The 17,723-nt window shown below is 35.5% G+C and overlaps 1 protein-coding gene across 1 annotated transcript in view; it reads left to right on the top strand.

Moving 5' to 3' along the window:
• Window positions 1–1,802, top strand: part of LOC149154203 (LOB domain-containing protein 1-like) — a 104,582-nt gene extending 102,780 nt beyond the window's left edge. The window contains exons 2-4 of the mRNA XM_089444075.1: window positions 461–523; window positions 630–806; window positions 1,426–1,802. Of these exons, the coding sequence (XP_089300201.1) occupies window positions 461–523; window positions 630–806; window positions 1,426–1,758 (573 nt within the window). The 3' untranslated portion in view covers window positions 1,759–1,802. The remainder of the gene's footprint in view (window positions 1–460; window positions 524–629; window positions 807–1,425) is intronic.
• The last annotated feature ends 15,921 nt before the right edge of the window (window positions 1,803–17,723 follow it).

Consider the following 17,723-nt stretch of genomic DNA (forward strand, 5'->3'; position numbering starts at 1 on the left):
CTGTCTGTTCTCCTCATGGAATTTCCATAACAATTCCGCGCAGTGGATGGTCAGTTTCAGATTGCCACACCGACCACGGTTGGCACCGTAAGACTATTTGACTTTCTAAATAATTATAAATTATAAAACTATTTATTTATCTTTTATCATAAAAATCGAACATAAACCTTAATCATTACAACTATAATACCAAAAATATATCTAATAGCTTTTGAACCAAATTTACTTGTATGACTCCACAAAAACCTAAACTCCAAAATGCAAGGACCTACTCAAAAATATCCCCTTGGAATTTAAATCCAGGTAAAGTTTATGCATTCAAATTCAAAACTAGTCAGGTAGGTCAAGATACATTTAATGTCGTCGTCATGTCTAGGACCTCCATCCCCACAGACAGACCTATCTATTTAGCGCGCTTCTTCTCATCTGCTTATCATTGTCTTTGCCTTCCTCCTTTCAGGTCCAGGATCCACAGGTTTCGAGATCTGCTGCACGGACCGTGACAACAAATATTAGCGGCAAGGCAAGCAATAATAAGCTGAATTACTCGTAATATTATAATATCATATTTCGAAGCTAAGAGATGTAGTGTGAGAAGAAGTCTGATTTGGTGTGCAATTGTTGTGCAGATGAGCGATCTGTCTGGTTGGAAGGAAGAGACCTCTGCATGCAGTGGTTGCAGGATCCAGAGAAAGAAATGTTCAGATAAATGCGTACTCGCGCCATATTTTCCGCAGAGCGAACCCCAGAAGTTCATATCGGTACACAGAGTGTTCGGACATGGCCGCGTCGTCAAATTACTACAGGTTTGTTACGGCACAACATTGCATATTTGAAATGCAAAAATATTGTTTGGACTATTATCAATTCCCTAAAGTTAAATTAATCTCCCACCTTGGTCCAACTTTTGAAATAAATTAGTGGAATCCCTAAGTGTGGGAGGAATCATGGTATTTCTATTGAATCTCTAATTTTGATTCAGGGGATTTTAGTTATTTGTTTGGAAAGTTTATTAATATTTAAGGGTTTTGGTGTAACTGTAAATTTTTTTATTATTAATTTTCACAATAGAGATATTAGAATTGGACGAATCAGGACATCTCTATAGAATCTATAATTTTCACTCTGGGGATCTACTATAATTTTTACTCTGGGATCTACTTACCTAATTACAATGATGTAACTGCAAATCTCTTCACTAATAATTTTTTCTTTGAGAACCCTAAAAATCCTAATTAAGGATTTGAAAAATTTACAGCCAACTATAACTTTTGGTGTAACTGAAAACCTCTACACTAAGAAATAGTAAACTCATTGAGAGCGTGCTCGCAGTTTCTACTTTTGTTCTCTTACAATCTTCCAGCTTTAAAATTAAATGTAAAAAGTATATGTGATTAAGTGGTTGATTGTGTGAATTTTGGATAGGAGCTTCCGGCCGAGAAGAGAGGTGATGCTGTAAGCAGCATGGTGTACGAAGCAGAAGAAAGAATTCGAGATCCTGTCCATGGCTGTGTAGGAGTTATCAATGATCTCCAGAGAAAATTAGCAGAGCTGCAATTGCAACTGGAGTCCACACAAGTAGAGCTCGCTAACATTATCGCCGAACATGGCAATCTCTTAACACTGCTTACAGGATATGAGCCCTATGGTTCGTATCCCAATTTTTACAGCGCCCCACTTCAAGAGTTTGAAGACACGATTGTGAACTCCAGTGCTTTAGACAATGACGATCCAGTGCCGTTATGGGAAAAATTTTGAGGTGATGACGGTTGTATGTTTTAACAGTCGAATCGCTGAGTGATGCTGTGTGGAGGTGGGATTATGGATCCCTGATCAGATAAATAAACGAGTAGTAAGTAAATTAGTTATATGAAAATCTTTAAATTAAATAATGGTTAAAAGTTATATCTTAAATTAAAAAAACTACTATATTTTGTTCCAACCAGAAGGATAATATATGCTTGTTTTATTGATGAATGTCTATTTATTCACCATTCATTGCAAATCCAAACTTGATTGTAGATTTAAGTTTTTGCCAGGCTTGGCCATAATGCTAACAATTTACTATCAGTCATTGATTTTCACTATGCGGTTAACCTCTCCACTGATTTGAATCTACAAAGTTTACACATTACCAATTACGTCGCAGCTGGGCTTTACAGTGATTGGAATCTACAATCGCAGTTGGGCTTTCTGGTGTTAATATTTAGATGTAAGATTATTAAAACAAAACAAAATCATTCTTTATTTCTAAAAATAAAAAAACAAAAAAATTTATATAAAAATAATAACTTATATCATTTCATTACATCAACGTTCGAGACCATATATATCTTAAGATTTGGTTTTTTTGTTTTTTTTTTTTCCTTTTCACATTAATTCATTTGATGTATAGGTTTTGAGACAATTTCATTTATGGGGTTCTACAATATTTGTTGTTTTCTTATTACTATCCAAGTGATCTAAGTTCTCGTAATGTAATCAATATAGTTCAAGACTATATATATATATATAAAGATTTTGTTTTCAATGTTTAGATCAAGAATTTGTTTTTTCTTCTTTTCTTTTGCACATTATTCTATTTGATGTATAGGTTTTGAGACAATTTCATTTATGGTGGTTCCACAATATTTGTTGTTTCCTTATTACTATCCAAGTGATCTAATTTCTTCCAATGTTTATGCCTGCTCATTGCATAGTGAAGACCAATGATGTGCCTCTTACGTCTCCCTTCAAATGTTGGTCCTATCCAAGTGATCTAATTTCTAGCAATGTTTATGCTTGCTCATTTCATAGTGAAGGCCAATGATGTGCCTCTTACATCTCCCTTCAAATGTTGGGCCCCGATGTCTCAGGGATGACATGGGGCTACCTAAGGATGAAGGACTTGATTTGGCTATAGAAGTCTTTGGTTATTGCATGTGGGTTTGTTTTTCAACTAATGAATTCATAGAACCATTTCATATTTTGCATCTTGCTAGGCATGGACCTTATGCATGGGATTCAGGGGGGAGAGATCACTTCAGAAGGAGGACAAGAAGTCTAGAGATGATTGAGATGTTGACAAATCCTACAACAAGAAAGTTGTGTTTTCGTAGTCTAGTGGCTGTGAATAAACTATGTTGTTTCAATTGATGAGGATTTTTTCCAACAACTCTTTAGTGAGATCTATTTAACCATATATGCGAGAAAAGGCAACAATAACCTTCTCAAGCCTATCTATATCTACCTTAATGAAATGGCTAAGTGAATTACCCAGATCAGCTAAGGTGTTGAAGAGTCTTACCCCAACTAGAGTGACCAGATCTGACACAGAAAGAGGGTTAAAAATAGGAAATCATTGCCTGAAGAAGCGCTAAGAATAGCCCCAAAAGATCATTTAATGATCTTGAATATTTTTGAAGTGTACTACAAACAAACACTTTGAAAAAAAAAAGATCAATATTTGGTGACTAGGTTTGGTGCACCCATTCTAGAAGCGCACTTGCCAAAGGCCATAATCCATTAAAATGAAAAGTAATGGCATGTTGCAAATAATCTATGCGAGTACTAGTAGGTTGAAGACTTTTCACTTTGATAGTTGGATTCTCTTCTTCCTAACCCACAATGAAGGCTAGAGTCGAGAGATCTTTAAGAGTTGTATGTGAAAACCTTGGCTTTAAGACATCCTCAAAGGATCTACCATCCCAACTTCTCGCTCCACTGTTTAATCTTGAAACCAAGAAGAATGTATTATCCTTGGCTATGTCATAATCTTTAAACGATTTCCATTCTTAAACCTATCTTCCTCTATGGACGAGTTGCATAAGGTGTAGGGGATTCCGGTTCAATCATGGTTTATGTCTATGAGCATAGAGACAATATTGGAAACATTCTCCTAAATTTAGAAGAAATCCCCAGAGATTGGCCTCACAAAGATGGAAAAATTCAATACATCTAAAACAATTGCTAGGTCCCTATAATACTAGTGTATTCCCCTTATTTTTATTGTTAGTATAGCCCCCTATTGTTATTGTTGCGCCCATGTATTCCCCATGTTGTTATAGTTGTTCCCCATAGAAACGAAATATTGTTATTGTTGTGCCCTTACATTATTATTGTTATGTATGCTCTCATGATATTGTGACACCTTAGACTCCTATATATACCAAGGAGGTCTTATCATTTGTATCATCCAATAATTGTTCATTTATATGATGTAAATGAGGTTGCCCCCTCGAATAGGCTCTTTATCAAGTTGTAGATCTATCTTTTCTTCTATTTTGTGAGTTGGTTGCATAACATTTGGTATCAGGGCTTTGGATTCTTGGGTTTCACATCTTCAAACGGGTCATATTGGAATTTTCACTATAACGTTTTTCTATGAGGCTCCAGAAGCTAAAATTGCAACCACGTGGAGCCGAAATATTCATGAAAGTTGTGTACTAATTTCAAATCTTTGTTCGATATATTTTTGGAGATATGATCCAAGTTAGGGTTTATGCAGACTCTAGAATTCCATCTCAAATGGGTGACCTAGGGAAAATAATCATAACTTTCTCTCTGGGAATCGAATTTAAATGGACTATAATTTTTGGGGTATCATTTACAGAGTCGAATGTTGAAACAATGACACGTGACACTTTGTAGAAATTCTCTCTACTGAACGAGTCTATAATCAGGTCATCGTGGGAGATTGGGAATAAAGCTTTCTTCAGGAATCTAATCTCGATCTCACTTGTGGCATTGGAAATAAGACTTGGAGAGCTACTACAAGACAAAATTTCAAACCTTGGGAGGATAAAATTGTAGTGATAAAATAGTTTCAATGTCGTCCTCCTAAAAGCAAGAAAAATGTGTGTTTTTTTTTTTTTTTTTTGCATAACTTTTGTTTAAAAAAATTGTTTGAAGTGATTCAAAGGGTATAGTGAAGCATATATATCATTGTTTGATTTGAAAATTCCTCTAAGGAAAAAAATAGATACACCTTGTAAGAAACCAAACAACTCTACTATGACACATGAAGAAGAGGAAGAAATGCAACATGATATATCAAAATTACAAGAGTAAGTGCAACAAAATTTGCTCTTGCAAAGAGTAACAAAAAATGAATTGGAATCTAATATGAATGGTTTAGAAGCAAAAATAAAAGGCAACATGGATTTTTTTAAAGTATACATGGACACAATGAATGTCGAGTTGGAAGGGTTGACAAAGTTGTTGCGAGAAAGGCTTCCTAGTGGTGACAAGGTAATCCTTGAAAATCACGATGAGGACAAAAGAAATATGAATTATCATTTTAGAGACTCCAATGTGGTATTTAAGAACCACCACATTCCAAAGATAGATATGAGGAAATTTGATGGCAAATATACGATAACATGGATACTACGAATGGAACAATATTTGGATATACTTGATGTGAAACACACATAAAAGGTACACATTGCATCTTTATATTTATTACTCACTCAATTTGTATGGTATCGATGGATTTGTTCTTGTAAAACACTTGTTACGTGGTCATTTTTTACGGAGGAAATGATAACACATTATGAGGATACAAAGTGCAACACCTTCTTTAGTCAATTGATAAATCTCAAAAAAAATGGTTCAATGGTATAGCACATTGAAGACTTCAAAAAAATTGAATATGAGGGTAACTGATATTCCAGAGGACCATTGAATTGATGTCTTCATAGGGACTTTGAAGGATAACATCCAACATGATGTTTGCCTTTGGGGACCTGATTCATTGGAGAAGGAATTCATCGTGGCAAGAAAAGTTGAAAGCAAAATTACAACAACAAGGAAGTCTACCACTCATAACTATAAACATGGAAGTGTTTCTTCTCCTAGCCATCCACAAACTACAAGTTTTACGCCACAAAAATTGGAGGAAAAAGAGAAAAATGGGATTTATTATAGTTATAAGATCAAATACACTAAAGGTCATAAGTGTGTTGAGAAGAAATTATTCTACATAGATTATGAAGAGGACAAAGAAAAGGAACAAGAAACATCAAAAGAGGAGGATATACACCAGGATACAACCCCGGAGAAAGAAGAAATGAATCTGACTATATCTTCTAATGCATTGGTAGGAATTACCACTCCTCAAACTCTCAAGATAGAAGGATATCAAGAAGAAAAAGGTAATAGTGTTGATTTATTTGGGTAGTACCCATAATTTTATCTATTGTAAGATAGCCAAGAAATTGAATTGCTTGTTATATCTAGCACCAAAGTGTGAAGTGATGGTTGCAAATGGAGGGACTATAAATTTATCTAGAAAGTTTCACAATATCAAGCTAACCATTAGGGAATATGTATTGAACAATCCAATGCTTTCCATTACAATGGGTGGTGTTGATGTTGTATTAGGAGTCCAATGGTTACAATCTTTGGGGATGATAACTTTTAATTTTCAAGAACGTTTCTTGAATTTTTTTTGGGAAGGAAAGGATGTTGAATTAAGGGGTGTAACAGTGACCCCAGGAAAGATAACCTGCTCTAATGGCATGAAAAAACTTTTGAAGAAAGAATAATGGGGTGTAATTGCACAATTAAGCTCACTAGAGGTTCAAACATCGAAATTATATATTTCTCGATATCTCCAAAAAGACTTAGACAATCATTCTAAGGTATTTGAGACTCCCAAAGGCCTCCACGTATTCATGATCATGATCATTCTATTCATTTGATTCCAGTACATCTGATACATTTAGCTGGAAAAATGATTAATTAGGGTCCAAAGACCGCTTATATCTTTGTAATAATTCCCAATTCAAGTAAAATATTCTTTTGGAATTGCACACCTCCCCCTTAGGAGAGCACTTAGGATTTCAAAAACTTACCACATGATCAAGAAGGAATTTTTTTGGGATGGCCTTAAATCTGATATTCAGAAGTTTGTGGAAGAATGTTTGGTTTGCCAACAAAATGAAGTTGAGACAATTAAGACCTCGGGTCTATTACAACCTTCAGCCATTCCAAGCCAGCGTTGGGAGAAGGTATCAATTGATTTTATCACATGTTTACCCAAGTCTGAAGGAAAGAGTGTAATCATGGTGGTAGCTGATAGACTTACCAAGTATGTATGCTTTTGTGCATTATATCATTTTTTAAAGCCACTATAGTTGCTACTACATTTATGGAAACATTTCAAAATCTATATGGAAACCCAAAGATTATTGTAAGTGACAAAGATCCCAGTTTCACTGGAAATTTTTGGACGGAATTATTTTCTTTCTTGGTACTAAATTAGCTCATAGTTCATCTTATCATCTTCAATCTAATGGGAAAACTAAGATAGTGAACAAATGTTTGGAAGGATATCTTCGTTGCTTTGTATCTGATAAACAAACACAATGGGTGAAGTGGTTACCTCTAACTGAATGGTGGTATAACACTTCCTTCCATACTGCAACAAAAATGACCCCATTTATGGTACTTTATGGATATTATCCACCATCCATCACATCATCTTTAAGAGAAAATTCTAAGGTTCAAGCAGTGGAAGATCACATCGAGCATAAACAACAAGTTTTCCAACTCTTAAAGGATAACCTCACCTTGGTACATAATCAAATGAAACAAAATGTAGATCAACATTGTAGTGAAAGAAGTTTAGATGTAGGTGATTGGGTATTTTTAGGGCTAAAACCATACCAACAAATATCCCTCAAGCAAGCTAAGAAGGATAACAAATTATCACCCAAGTACTATGGTCCTTACAAGGTGTTATAAAAGATTGGTACTGTGGCATACAACTTCGACTTTCCTGCATCTTCCCGAGTACACCAAATTTTCCATGTTTCATGCTTAAAGAAGGTTATCAGTGACAAGATCCCAATACATAAAGTTTTGCCAAAACTTAACAGAGAAGGAAAAATCATATTTGAGCTTGTAGCAGTCACAGAAACATGAACCTGACAACTACAAAATTGATTGATTTTAGAGTATCTCATTAAGTGGAAGAACTTACCCGCTGAAAATTCCACATGGGAGGATGAGCATTTTAAACAAAAGCATATGAAACTACTCAGGTGTTGAGGGAAACACTTTTTTGAAGGAGAGGGGCATGTTAGGTCCCTATAATACTAGTGTATTCCCCTTATTGTTATTGTTAGTGTAGGCCACTATTGCTATTGTTTTGCCCATGTATTCCCCGTGTTGTTATTGTTATGCCCCATAGAAGCCCACAATTGTTAATGTTGTGTCATTACATTGTTATTGTTATGTAGGCTCTGAGTATATTGTGGTCCCTTAGACTCCTATACATACCAAGGAGGTCTTATCATTTGTATCATCCAAGAATTATTCATTTATGTGATGTAAAGGAGGTTCCCCCCTCGAAGAGGCTATTTCTCAAGTCTTTGATATATCTTTTCTTCTATTTAGTGAGCTAGTTACATAACAAAATTGGCATTAGCTTTAGAGCTGGGAAAACCCTTCTACAAAAAAAAATCTCCCCTATTTTCTGAATTTTCATCTAGTGCACTAGAATGAGGGGGTTTCTAACAAATATCATAGTCTTGAAGCAAAAGCTCTTCCAAAACCAAAGCGGCGACTGAAGACATTAGGGTTTCCATCATGATAAGAAATTTTCCATTATTGATAAAATTAATTAAATGATAATGATAAGATATGATTTCTTATATTTAATTAAGATTTTATATTAATAAAAGAAAATCATTTTTATCAATGAAATGTTTGAATTGAAGAACAATCAACCCACCAGACCAATAAAATATTATTGAATCTCCACACATTTTGGAATAGTTAATTTTCTCATAGGCCCTTCCTTTATAAAGAAATAGATTGTTAGAAGATACACTCCAAGTATAGTATATCTAGTAAGATCCAATATAATCCTTGGGAAAATATGAATCCCCGTTTTTGCAAAACATTTATATGAAATTCTACCCATTAGAGCAGGAAATTATTAGGCTTATTGGTGAATTGGCTTGAGCTCACTCCCTCAACCAAAAATTCAACTCGGACATGTTATGTAGTGTGACATCAAGATCGATAACATCTCTACACAGTAGCAAAATAAGCATGTAATATACATAAGTAACCTTAACATGTTTAAATGTGCATGTGACTTCAGCCCTAACAAATGTCATTTATAGTGAAGCAGTATCATTAAGTCGACTCCTATAAGAAAGGTTCCTTCACACCTAATATATCATCGTTTTCCATAGAAGTATCATATTTCTTATGAACATGTGGGACATTACATTTTTTACAAGAACAAGAAGCATAAGTCTCTCTTACTTTCTTTTATTGGAAAATGTTTCCTTTTAGTATTTGAAGAATTATTATGTCTCCTAACACCCAATAAGTCACTTTCCTTTAGATAATATATGCCTCCTTAAAGAAATGATTTTTTTTTTAATATATGCATGGGATCTAGTAAATATTAAATCTTAAATCTCTCTCGATATGAAAATTCATAAAATACCAATTTTCTCTTGATCCTAATGAGTGTTTTCTTGACAAAGGTGTCAAAAAATATAGAATTATCAAACATAGGTTCTCCATTTGAATAGAACAATTGTACAATTTGTTTCCCCTTCCCTCTTTTACACTCCCTAATCCAATATGTTGGTAACAATATATCATGTCTTAGTGCTCTCTAGTTTACCATTGAAAGTTAGATGCTAATCTTTCTATAATGGTGGCCTATGGGAGGAATAATCTTAATTAGTTGTACCATAGCTATCATCTAATCACCTAGCCTTAATATAAGGCTCACAATATTTACAATCATGATGCCTTTTGTCATAAATTTTTTTATGTGTATAAGTATGTCAAATAATGTTGCACATATAAACAATCGATCAAAATGTTTACTAGACCAAACTCTTAGGCCTAGATAATTACGTGTGATTTATGCACATACATAATACAATGTAAAATATTTACATATTGGAGCAGGTCTTGATACATCATACATGTATCCCTTTCCATAATTGCTTCAATTTATGGTTAGTGGTTAGAGGAAGTCATCACTTCCCTTCATTTGTATTATACCATGGACTATAAGAACTAAGATAGAATGTTCATTCTTAATAGTCAATGATGGGGGTATTGCTATTTGATCACTACCATTGGAGTTGGTGTTCCTAAGGAATATAGCTTAATCTATTACATGACTATGCTCAATTGATGTCTTCATATTTCATCCTTGAATTTGTTGGGCCATGTATCCTCTATATGCTTCATGGCTATTGAATTTGATGGTATCCATATAACTCGTGGTTCACTCTATATGAGGCATGCCACCCCCACAACATCACTAGTTATTTACAACAAAAGAGTGAGCCTTTGAATCCATGGGATTATAAACATGTGCCTCAATATCTTGTCGGGAGGGCCCTATGACTTTTCCTCATTTCTTGATTTTTATACCTATAATGCCCACATTCTGACATGTCTATTTATTGTCATATTTGTTAATATATAAAATGCAATCATCTAGACAAGGGTAATACAATATGCACTCAACAGTCAATTTTTCAGAATTTGATTTTCCTCTTTGCAACTACAAAGAATGACAATGTCACTTGGAAGTTACTTATTTTTTACTAATCTACAATTAGTAGGAAATATAAATGGGTATTATCATCAAGCATGCATGAACACTCTTTTCATTAGTGAAAGAGCGTTGAGTGACATACCACACATTTGTTTCAAGTTGTATAGTAACAATGTTGTCCCTAATTGGATAATAAAACCTTATCCATTTCCAAAGAAAGGTGTAATGGAAATAGATTTTTGGTTTATAAACAAAGTATCAACCATATGAACATTATCCCCTAATTCATCTGGCTACAATAAATGTAACAACATCCCTCCATCCCTCCATAACATAAGTATTATTTAAAAAAAATCCATATCTACCCCTATAATATTATTATAAAAAATTTCCAATAATGACACATGAATTAGTCGAATTTGAATAAGTGATTAATTCAACCCATATGCTGGCTCTCTTAGTTGTGTTCATCTAATACACTTATTTTGATTAGACACATAGTGGAGTGAGGTTATTAGGCTTTCTTTTTAATTAGACACATAATGGAGTGAGAGCCATATACATGTGATATATGTATCACTCATCATCATAAGTTTGATTATTAAAATATTAAATTTTAAATCATTGATTTTAGTAAATGTGATATGAATTTCTTTCCAATCTTTCTTTCCCATATAAGACAATCCATACAGGCAACTTACAACCATCATGACGTTTCGCTCCAGTGATTTGTCTTGTCCCTGCAGGTCGGTGAGATTTGATTCAACGCAACTTTGAAAAATTGGGTTTTTTGGTTTATTTTCTTGTTTAATTGTCTAATCACAATTTTTAGTTATGAATGGTGAATTTTCAAGTTATTGGAAATTATTATCAAGTTTGGACCCTTTGAAAAGAAAATGCATGTGATTTTTCTGATGTTTGACTTTGCACTCTCATCAGGCTTACGATTTTCCCGGAAAGATTCATAATAAGAAAGTTAGGAACAGTCCGGGCAAAATGTTTATTATGGAGTTTTAAATTGCTCACCCCTTTTACATTAATAGGTACTTCATCATTTAAAGGGTTGGGTATAATTGGGACACGCCTAGTAGTAGAATATACATACTCGTATTTGTTTTGTGGTACTTCATCATTTAATGGTTTGGGTATAATTGGGACACGCCTAGTACTAGAATATACGTACTTGTATTTGTTTTGTGGGACGTAAATGTGATGATTGAGAGGTTTTTTAAAGTCTATATCAAATATTTATTAGCAATTATTTTTAAAGGTGTAAAGTATATTGAAAAATTATAAATTTGGGGAGATTATCTTGTTAGGAATAGAATCACTATTTAACACATGAGCATCAAGTTCGCCAAACTCTCAAATATATCAATTTTTTTTCTATTCTTTGTCATGTCATGTCCTTAAAGGCGCAAAGTTACACCGAAGGAATAAAATATTGGAGAATATTATCCTAAAAAACTAAATCACTAAATATAAAATCTCTCATTTTTGTCAGGCCAGGCAATAACTCCATAAGGCAAAAATGATTCGTGTGTTATTCCATCAGGTAGGTCTTCATTATATACATGAGGGAGAGACTGTTTAGTTCATCTCCCGATGACTGTTCATATTTCTTATTTATCTATTTACATATATTCACCCAATCACAAGGATTAGGTGTCAACATTCCCCCCCTTAATCTGAAGGGATGTTCGTGAGTCTAGCATCATTCTGAATCGTTCAAGCTTTTCTCTTCCAAGCGCTTTGGTGAAGATGTCTGCAATTTGCTCATTTGTGGAACAATGACGGAGATGGATTGTTTTGGCCTCAACATGATGTTGAATCAGATGATATTTAGTATTGATGTGCTTCGTTCAATCATGGAACTTTGGGTTCTTGGCCAACTTTATTGTAGAGGTATTGTCAATCATGAGTGGAGTTGATTGTACTTGTTTTACCTACAAATCTTCAAGAATTTTCCTGAGCCACACAATTTCTTTTGTTGCTCCAGCTGCTACCACGTATTCTACTTCTATTATGGAATCTGCTGGAACTGATTGTTTGCGTGATCTCCAGGAGACAGCTCCTGATCCAAGACTCATAGCATATCCTGAAGTAGATACCCCAGTTTCTTTGTCTCCATCGAAGTCTGAATCAGAGTATCCAATCAAGCTGAAGTCGTCCACCTGTGTATACTTGATTCCAAAGTCTTGAGTTCCCTTCAAGTACCTTAGAACTCTTTTTGCAGCAGACCAATGTCCCTCACAAGGCTTTTGCATAAACCTGGAGAGGATTCCAACAACAAACGAAATGTCTGGTCTGGTAGTAGTTAGGTAGTTGAGACTTCCTACAAGCTGTCTATACTTTGTTGCATCCTCAAATTCTTTTCCTTCAATAGATGTGAGCTTTAAGTTTTGTTCCATTGGAGTAGTAAGAGGATTGCACTCTGTCATGCCAAACCTGTTCAACAGATCTCCAATGTATTTCTTTTGAGAAAGAAATATGGACTTCGGATGTTGGGTTACTTCAATGCCAAGATAGTAATGAACATAGCCCAAATCAGTCATTTCAAAACTTTTCCCCAATTCCTTCTTTACAGATGCAATGTAGCTTTCATTGTTCCCTGTCATCAAAAGATCATCTACATATACCACAAGATATACAACTGTTTTGCCAACTTTCTTGACAAATAAAGTTGCATCATCAAGATCATAATGTTTGAAATTGAGTTTCAGAAGATGCTCAGTTAGTTTTTCATACCAGGCTCGCGGTGCTTGTTTGAGGCCATACAAGGACTTTACTAGTTTGCATACTTTATGTTCATGTCCTTTCACAGAAAATCCTTCAGGCTGGGACATAAAAACATTCTCTTTTAGATCTCCATTTAAGAAAGCAGTTTTTACATCCATTTGGTGGACTTTCCAACCGTTCTGAGCTGCTAGTGCAAAGAGTGTTCGGATGGTAGCGCATTTTGTTGTGGGGGCAAAAGTCTCCTCATAGTTGACCCTTTCCTTCTGTGCAAAGCCTTTTGCCACAAGCCTAGCTTTGTGCTTGTCAAGTGAGCCATCTGCTTTATACTTGTTCTTGTAGACCCACTTGCAACCAATTGGTTTGGTTCCTGATGGAGGATCAACCAGCGTCTAAGTGCCGTTATTTATGAGGGCATCATACTCCTTTTGCATCGCTTCTTTCCATTCATCATGAGAAGCAGCTTCTTTGAAGAAAGTTGGTTCAAAATCTGTAGAAAAGTTCAATTCACAATCATAATAAACATCCATATCAACAGGTGAATTAGAGTCATCCAGATAACCTCCATTTTTCCAGTTTGAATTTCTAGTTCCTGTCTTTCCAACCTCATCAGGATGAATACTTTCAAGTGAATTTATCAGCCACTTTGGGGGACCTTTCTCAGATGGTCCAGGCTGCTCCGTTGATTGAGTTGGGATTGAATCAAGATTGAGTCTCCCAATTCTATCAATTACATGAATTAAAGCATCATCTGTTGTTGGAGTTTCATGCGGGGGAGAGTGTTCTTCAGAAGAAGATTCCACATGTTGATCTAGTATAGGAATCCCCCCTTCAAGATGTGGAATCTAATTATCAAATTCTTGAAATGATTTTGCTTTTGCGAATCTATCCAAGCGATCAAGTTGCCGCTCAACAACATTGTCAGTTTTGGATGATTCAAGAAAAATTACATCTCTAGATACAACAAACTTCTTATTTACTTCATCATAGAGGCGATATGCTTTGGAGGTGTTTGAATACCCCAGAAAGATACACTTACGACTTCTAGCACCAAGTTTGTTTCTATGTACCTTTGGTATCAAGGCATAATAGGTGGAACCAAAGACCCTGAGATGCTTTACCGAAGGAACATGTCCATACCACATTTCATATGGAGTCTTGTTTCTTATAGCATTAGATGGACATCTATTCTTTATATATGTAGCACATAGAACAGCATCAGCCCAAAACATTATCTTTACATTTTTGAAGAAGAGCATGGATCGTACCATATTTAAAATGTCATATTCATTCTTTCAGCTACACCATTCTGTTGGGGATTATAAGGCACAGTTGTTTGATGTTTGATCCCATGTTGGCGAAGATAGTTTTCAAATTCATTTGATGTGTATTCTTTTCCATTATCAGTGCGAATAGACCCAATATGAGATTGTGCATCATTTTCAATCCATTTATGAAAATTCTTAAATGTTTGAAAAACATCAGATTTGTTCTTCAATAAATAAACCCAACACATTCTGGTGTAGTCATCAATAAATGTCATGATATATTTATTTCCATTTGCAGAAGGAACAGGGATTGGAACACATAAATCTGAATGAATGAGTTCAAGTTTTCTATGTGCTCTTGAATGTGAATCATGAAAAGATTGTTTTCTATGCTTTCCTAGAATGCAAGCATCACATTGCTTAAGTTTCCTAGGAATTGTAGGCAAACTAGCAACAACATTTTTCTTCAACAAGTGGAGACTGTCATAGTTCAAATGTCCAAATCTAGCATGCCATAATAAACTTGATGGAAGTGTACCTTCTTCATGATGAGAATTGTATGAGAAATGTTGTGCACGAGCAGAGGTTCCTTGTAGCTTGATAAGCCTTTCTTCTTCTATTCCCCTCATGACAAGTGAGTGGTCAGATGCTTTTCTTACCTCAAGCTTACCATCAAACATATGAATGGAGTGATCTTGCTGGCGGATGTGGACCAAGGACAACAAGTTTCTCTTGATTTGTGGGAGATATAGAACATGGTGTAGAAGAAAGTCTGGAAGACCAGGCAGTTTAAGCCTGATTGTGCCAAGCCTTGATGGCTTGATTTTTGATTGGTCTATAAAGTATACTACTCCATCAACATTGTCAGTGAAATCTTCAAAAAAATCTTTTCTATGAGTCATGTGGCAGGTTGCTCCTGAATCAAGCAACCAATCATTTTTCCAAGAAGCAAGTGAAGCATTAAACAAATCTTCATTTACTTCAATGTTACATTGTGCCACAACATAGTGAGCAGATTCAGGTGCTTTGCCTTTGTCTGTATCATCAGTTTTATCTTTCTCTGTGTTTCTTTTCTACTCAATTTTGTCCCATGGTAGCTTGCATGTAGAGGCATCATGTTATCCATTTCTTTTGCAGCGAATGTAGTGCAAATCTGCCTTTTCTCCTTGAGAATGTCTGCCCCCCCTGCCTCTGAAATATCTTCCTCTTCCTCTTCGACCACCTCTTCCTCTTGTAGAATCTTGAGCAGGATGCTTTTCTTTATGAGCAAGGCACACAACTTCTTCAGAAGATTCAGGGGCTGTCTTCTTTCCAAAAGCTTTCTCTCTTTCAACAAACGTTTTCACAAGAGAGTCAAAGGTTATATCTTTGAGATTTCCATTTGCTTGCAATGACTCAAGATAATTGGAGTAAGTAGGGTAAAGTGCCTTGAGAAAAGCAATAAGAGGAATATCCAATTCAACCTTAGTGGATTTGATATCATGCATTATAGACTTTACTTCATATGCAAGAGCAAGAGGATCATTATTTTGCAGTTCAAGAGTGAAGAGTTTAATCATGAGTTGAACAACTTCAAGTGCAGAATGTGAGTCATAGAGTTCTTTCAGCTTTTGTAAGGCTTCAAAGGCAGTTGAATATGACGAAATATGGCGACTCACCTCTTCATTTACAGATGTTGTGATTAATGCATAAGCTTTGTTGTTCTTCTTTTCCCAAATGACGAGCTCTTTATCTGAGGTAGGCTGTACTAGTTCATTGTCTCCGTCTCTGACACACACTCCTTTCCACAACTCATTGAAAATGAGGGTGTGTTTTATCATCCGGGACCATTCAGGATAGTTCTCCTTGCCAGTGAGAGCTATTCCCACCATGGATATGATTGAATGCATTCTGTAAAAAATTATTTCTACTGATAGAAACATACTTATGCTAGCAAGAAAAAATCTGTGTACTGTAAAAAATACTTCTATTGGCAAAGAGCAAAACTATATTTTATCCATATAGAATATCACCATTTTTATTTTCAACCTTATTTCATACGATATATCAAGCATCCATGCCCTTGACAAAAAAATGAACTGCTCATTGCACCATTATCAATATATATTGTATTCCTTAAACCCAGAATGACTAATAAAATAAGGAAAAAACCTTGAGAAAAATTGTTTCTTTCCAATATATTATCATGCTCAACGCCCTTTTTTTTTTCTTTAGTGATACCAAGGCTAGTCAAACACCTTCACAGTCTCAACATTTAGCACACAAAAATAAACTACTACTCCTTTCAATGCATACGAACCAACACCATTCCAAGACTTAACCTTAATGCCTCTGCACTGATACAATCATAAAAATATGAACCAATTTTTTTTAGGAGCTCACGGCAGTGGTGGTCGTGGCTTACGGTGCTTCTGGTTTTGGCACACTCACTTCTTCGAAAACGCGACAATGGTGGTTCACGGTAGCTGCGACTGCTCTTTAATATTTCTTCTGTTTTCTTCAAACAGACTCCTTTAACAAACAATGAATAGAAAACCGCTATGCAAACTCAGCTCGACCCGGTTGCTGTGGCAGCTAGACAAAGGGCAGTTGGGAGTTTATCAGTGGCAGTGGTTGTGCCAACAATGGCTCTTCACAACGCTTTATTAAAGCCATGGCAGAAAGTCCCTTTCTCTAGATTGCAGGTCATAACTATTTCGGAGGAACACATCAAAGGAATCTGGTAAAACTATTGGCACGCTGATGTTGAGAAACAAAATCGCCATAGGTTCAGATGTTTAGCACAGAAAATTTGATGAAGAGATGGCGTTGAGGCTTGCTGGTGGTATGTGTAGTAATGAAAATGCAGTGGGTATTCAACCTTGCAGAATACAATGGCCGGAGAGTAGAATCGCAGGCCCTTCAAAAAAATTTAACGCACATGGACAGTATGGACAGCGCTGGACAGTGGGGCAGTATGGACAGCGCCTTTTATGAAACATTTAAAGCAGCGTTTAGACCTGGCAGCGTCAGTGGAGGGGGCAGGTCTAAATACATGGAATATGGCAGACAGAGGGCACAACTAATTGTATGGAGGAGCAGCGCAGGTATATGGAGAGCAGACAAGGGAGTTACAAGGGACATAAGAGCTAAAAAAAGGAGTTGGCTCTGATACCATGTCAGGCCAGGCAGTAACTCCATAAGGCAAAAATGAA

Source organism: Pinus tabuliformis, chromosome 9 (assembly GCF_031772625.1).
Source record: "Pinus tabuliformis cultivar Carrire ecotype Pingquan chromosome 9, CPIR1, whole genome shotgun sequence".
NCBI classification, from domain to species: Eukaryota; Viridiplantae; Streptophyta; class Pinopsida; order Pinales; family Pinaceae; genus Pinus; species Pinus tabuliformis.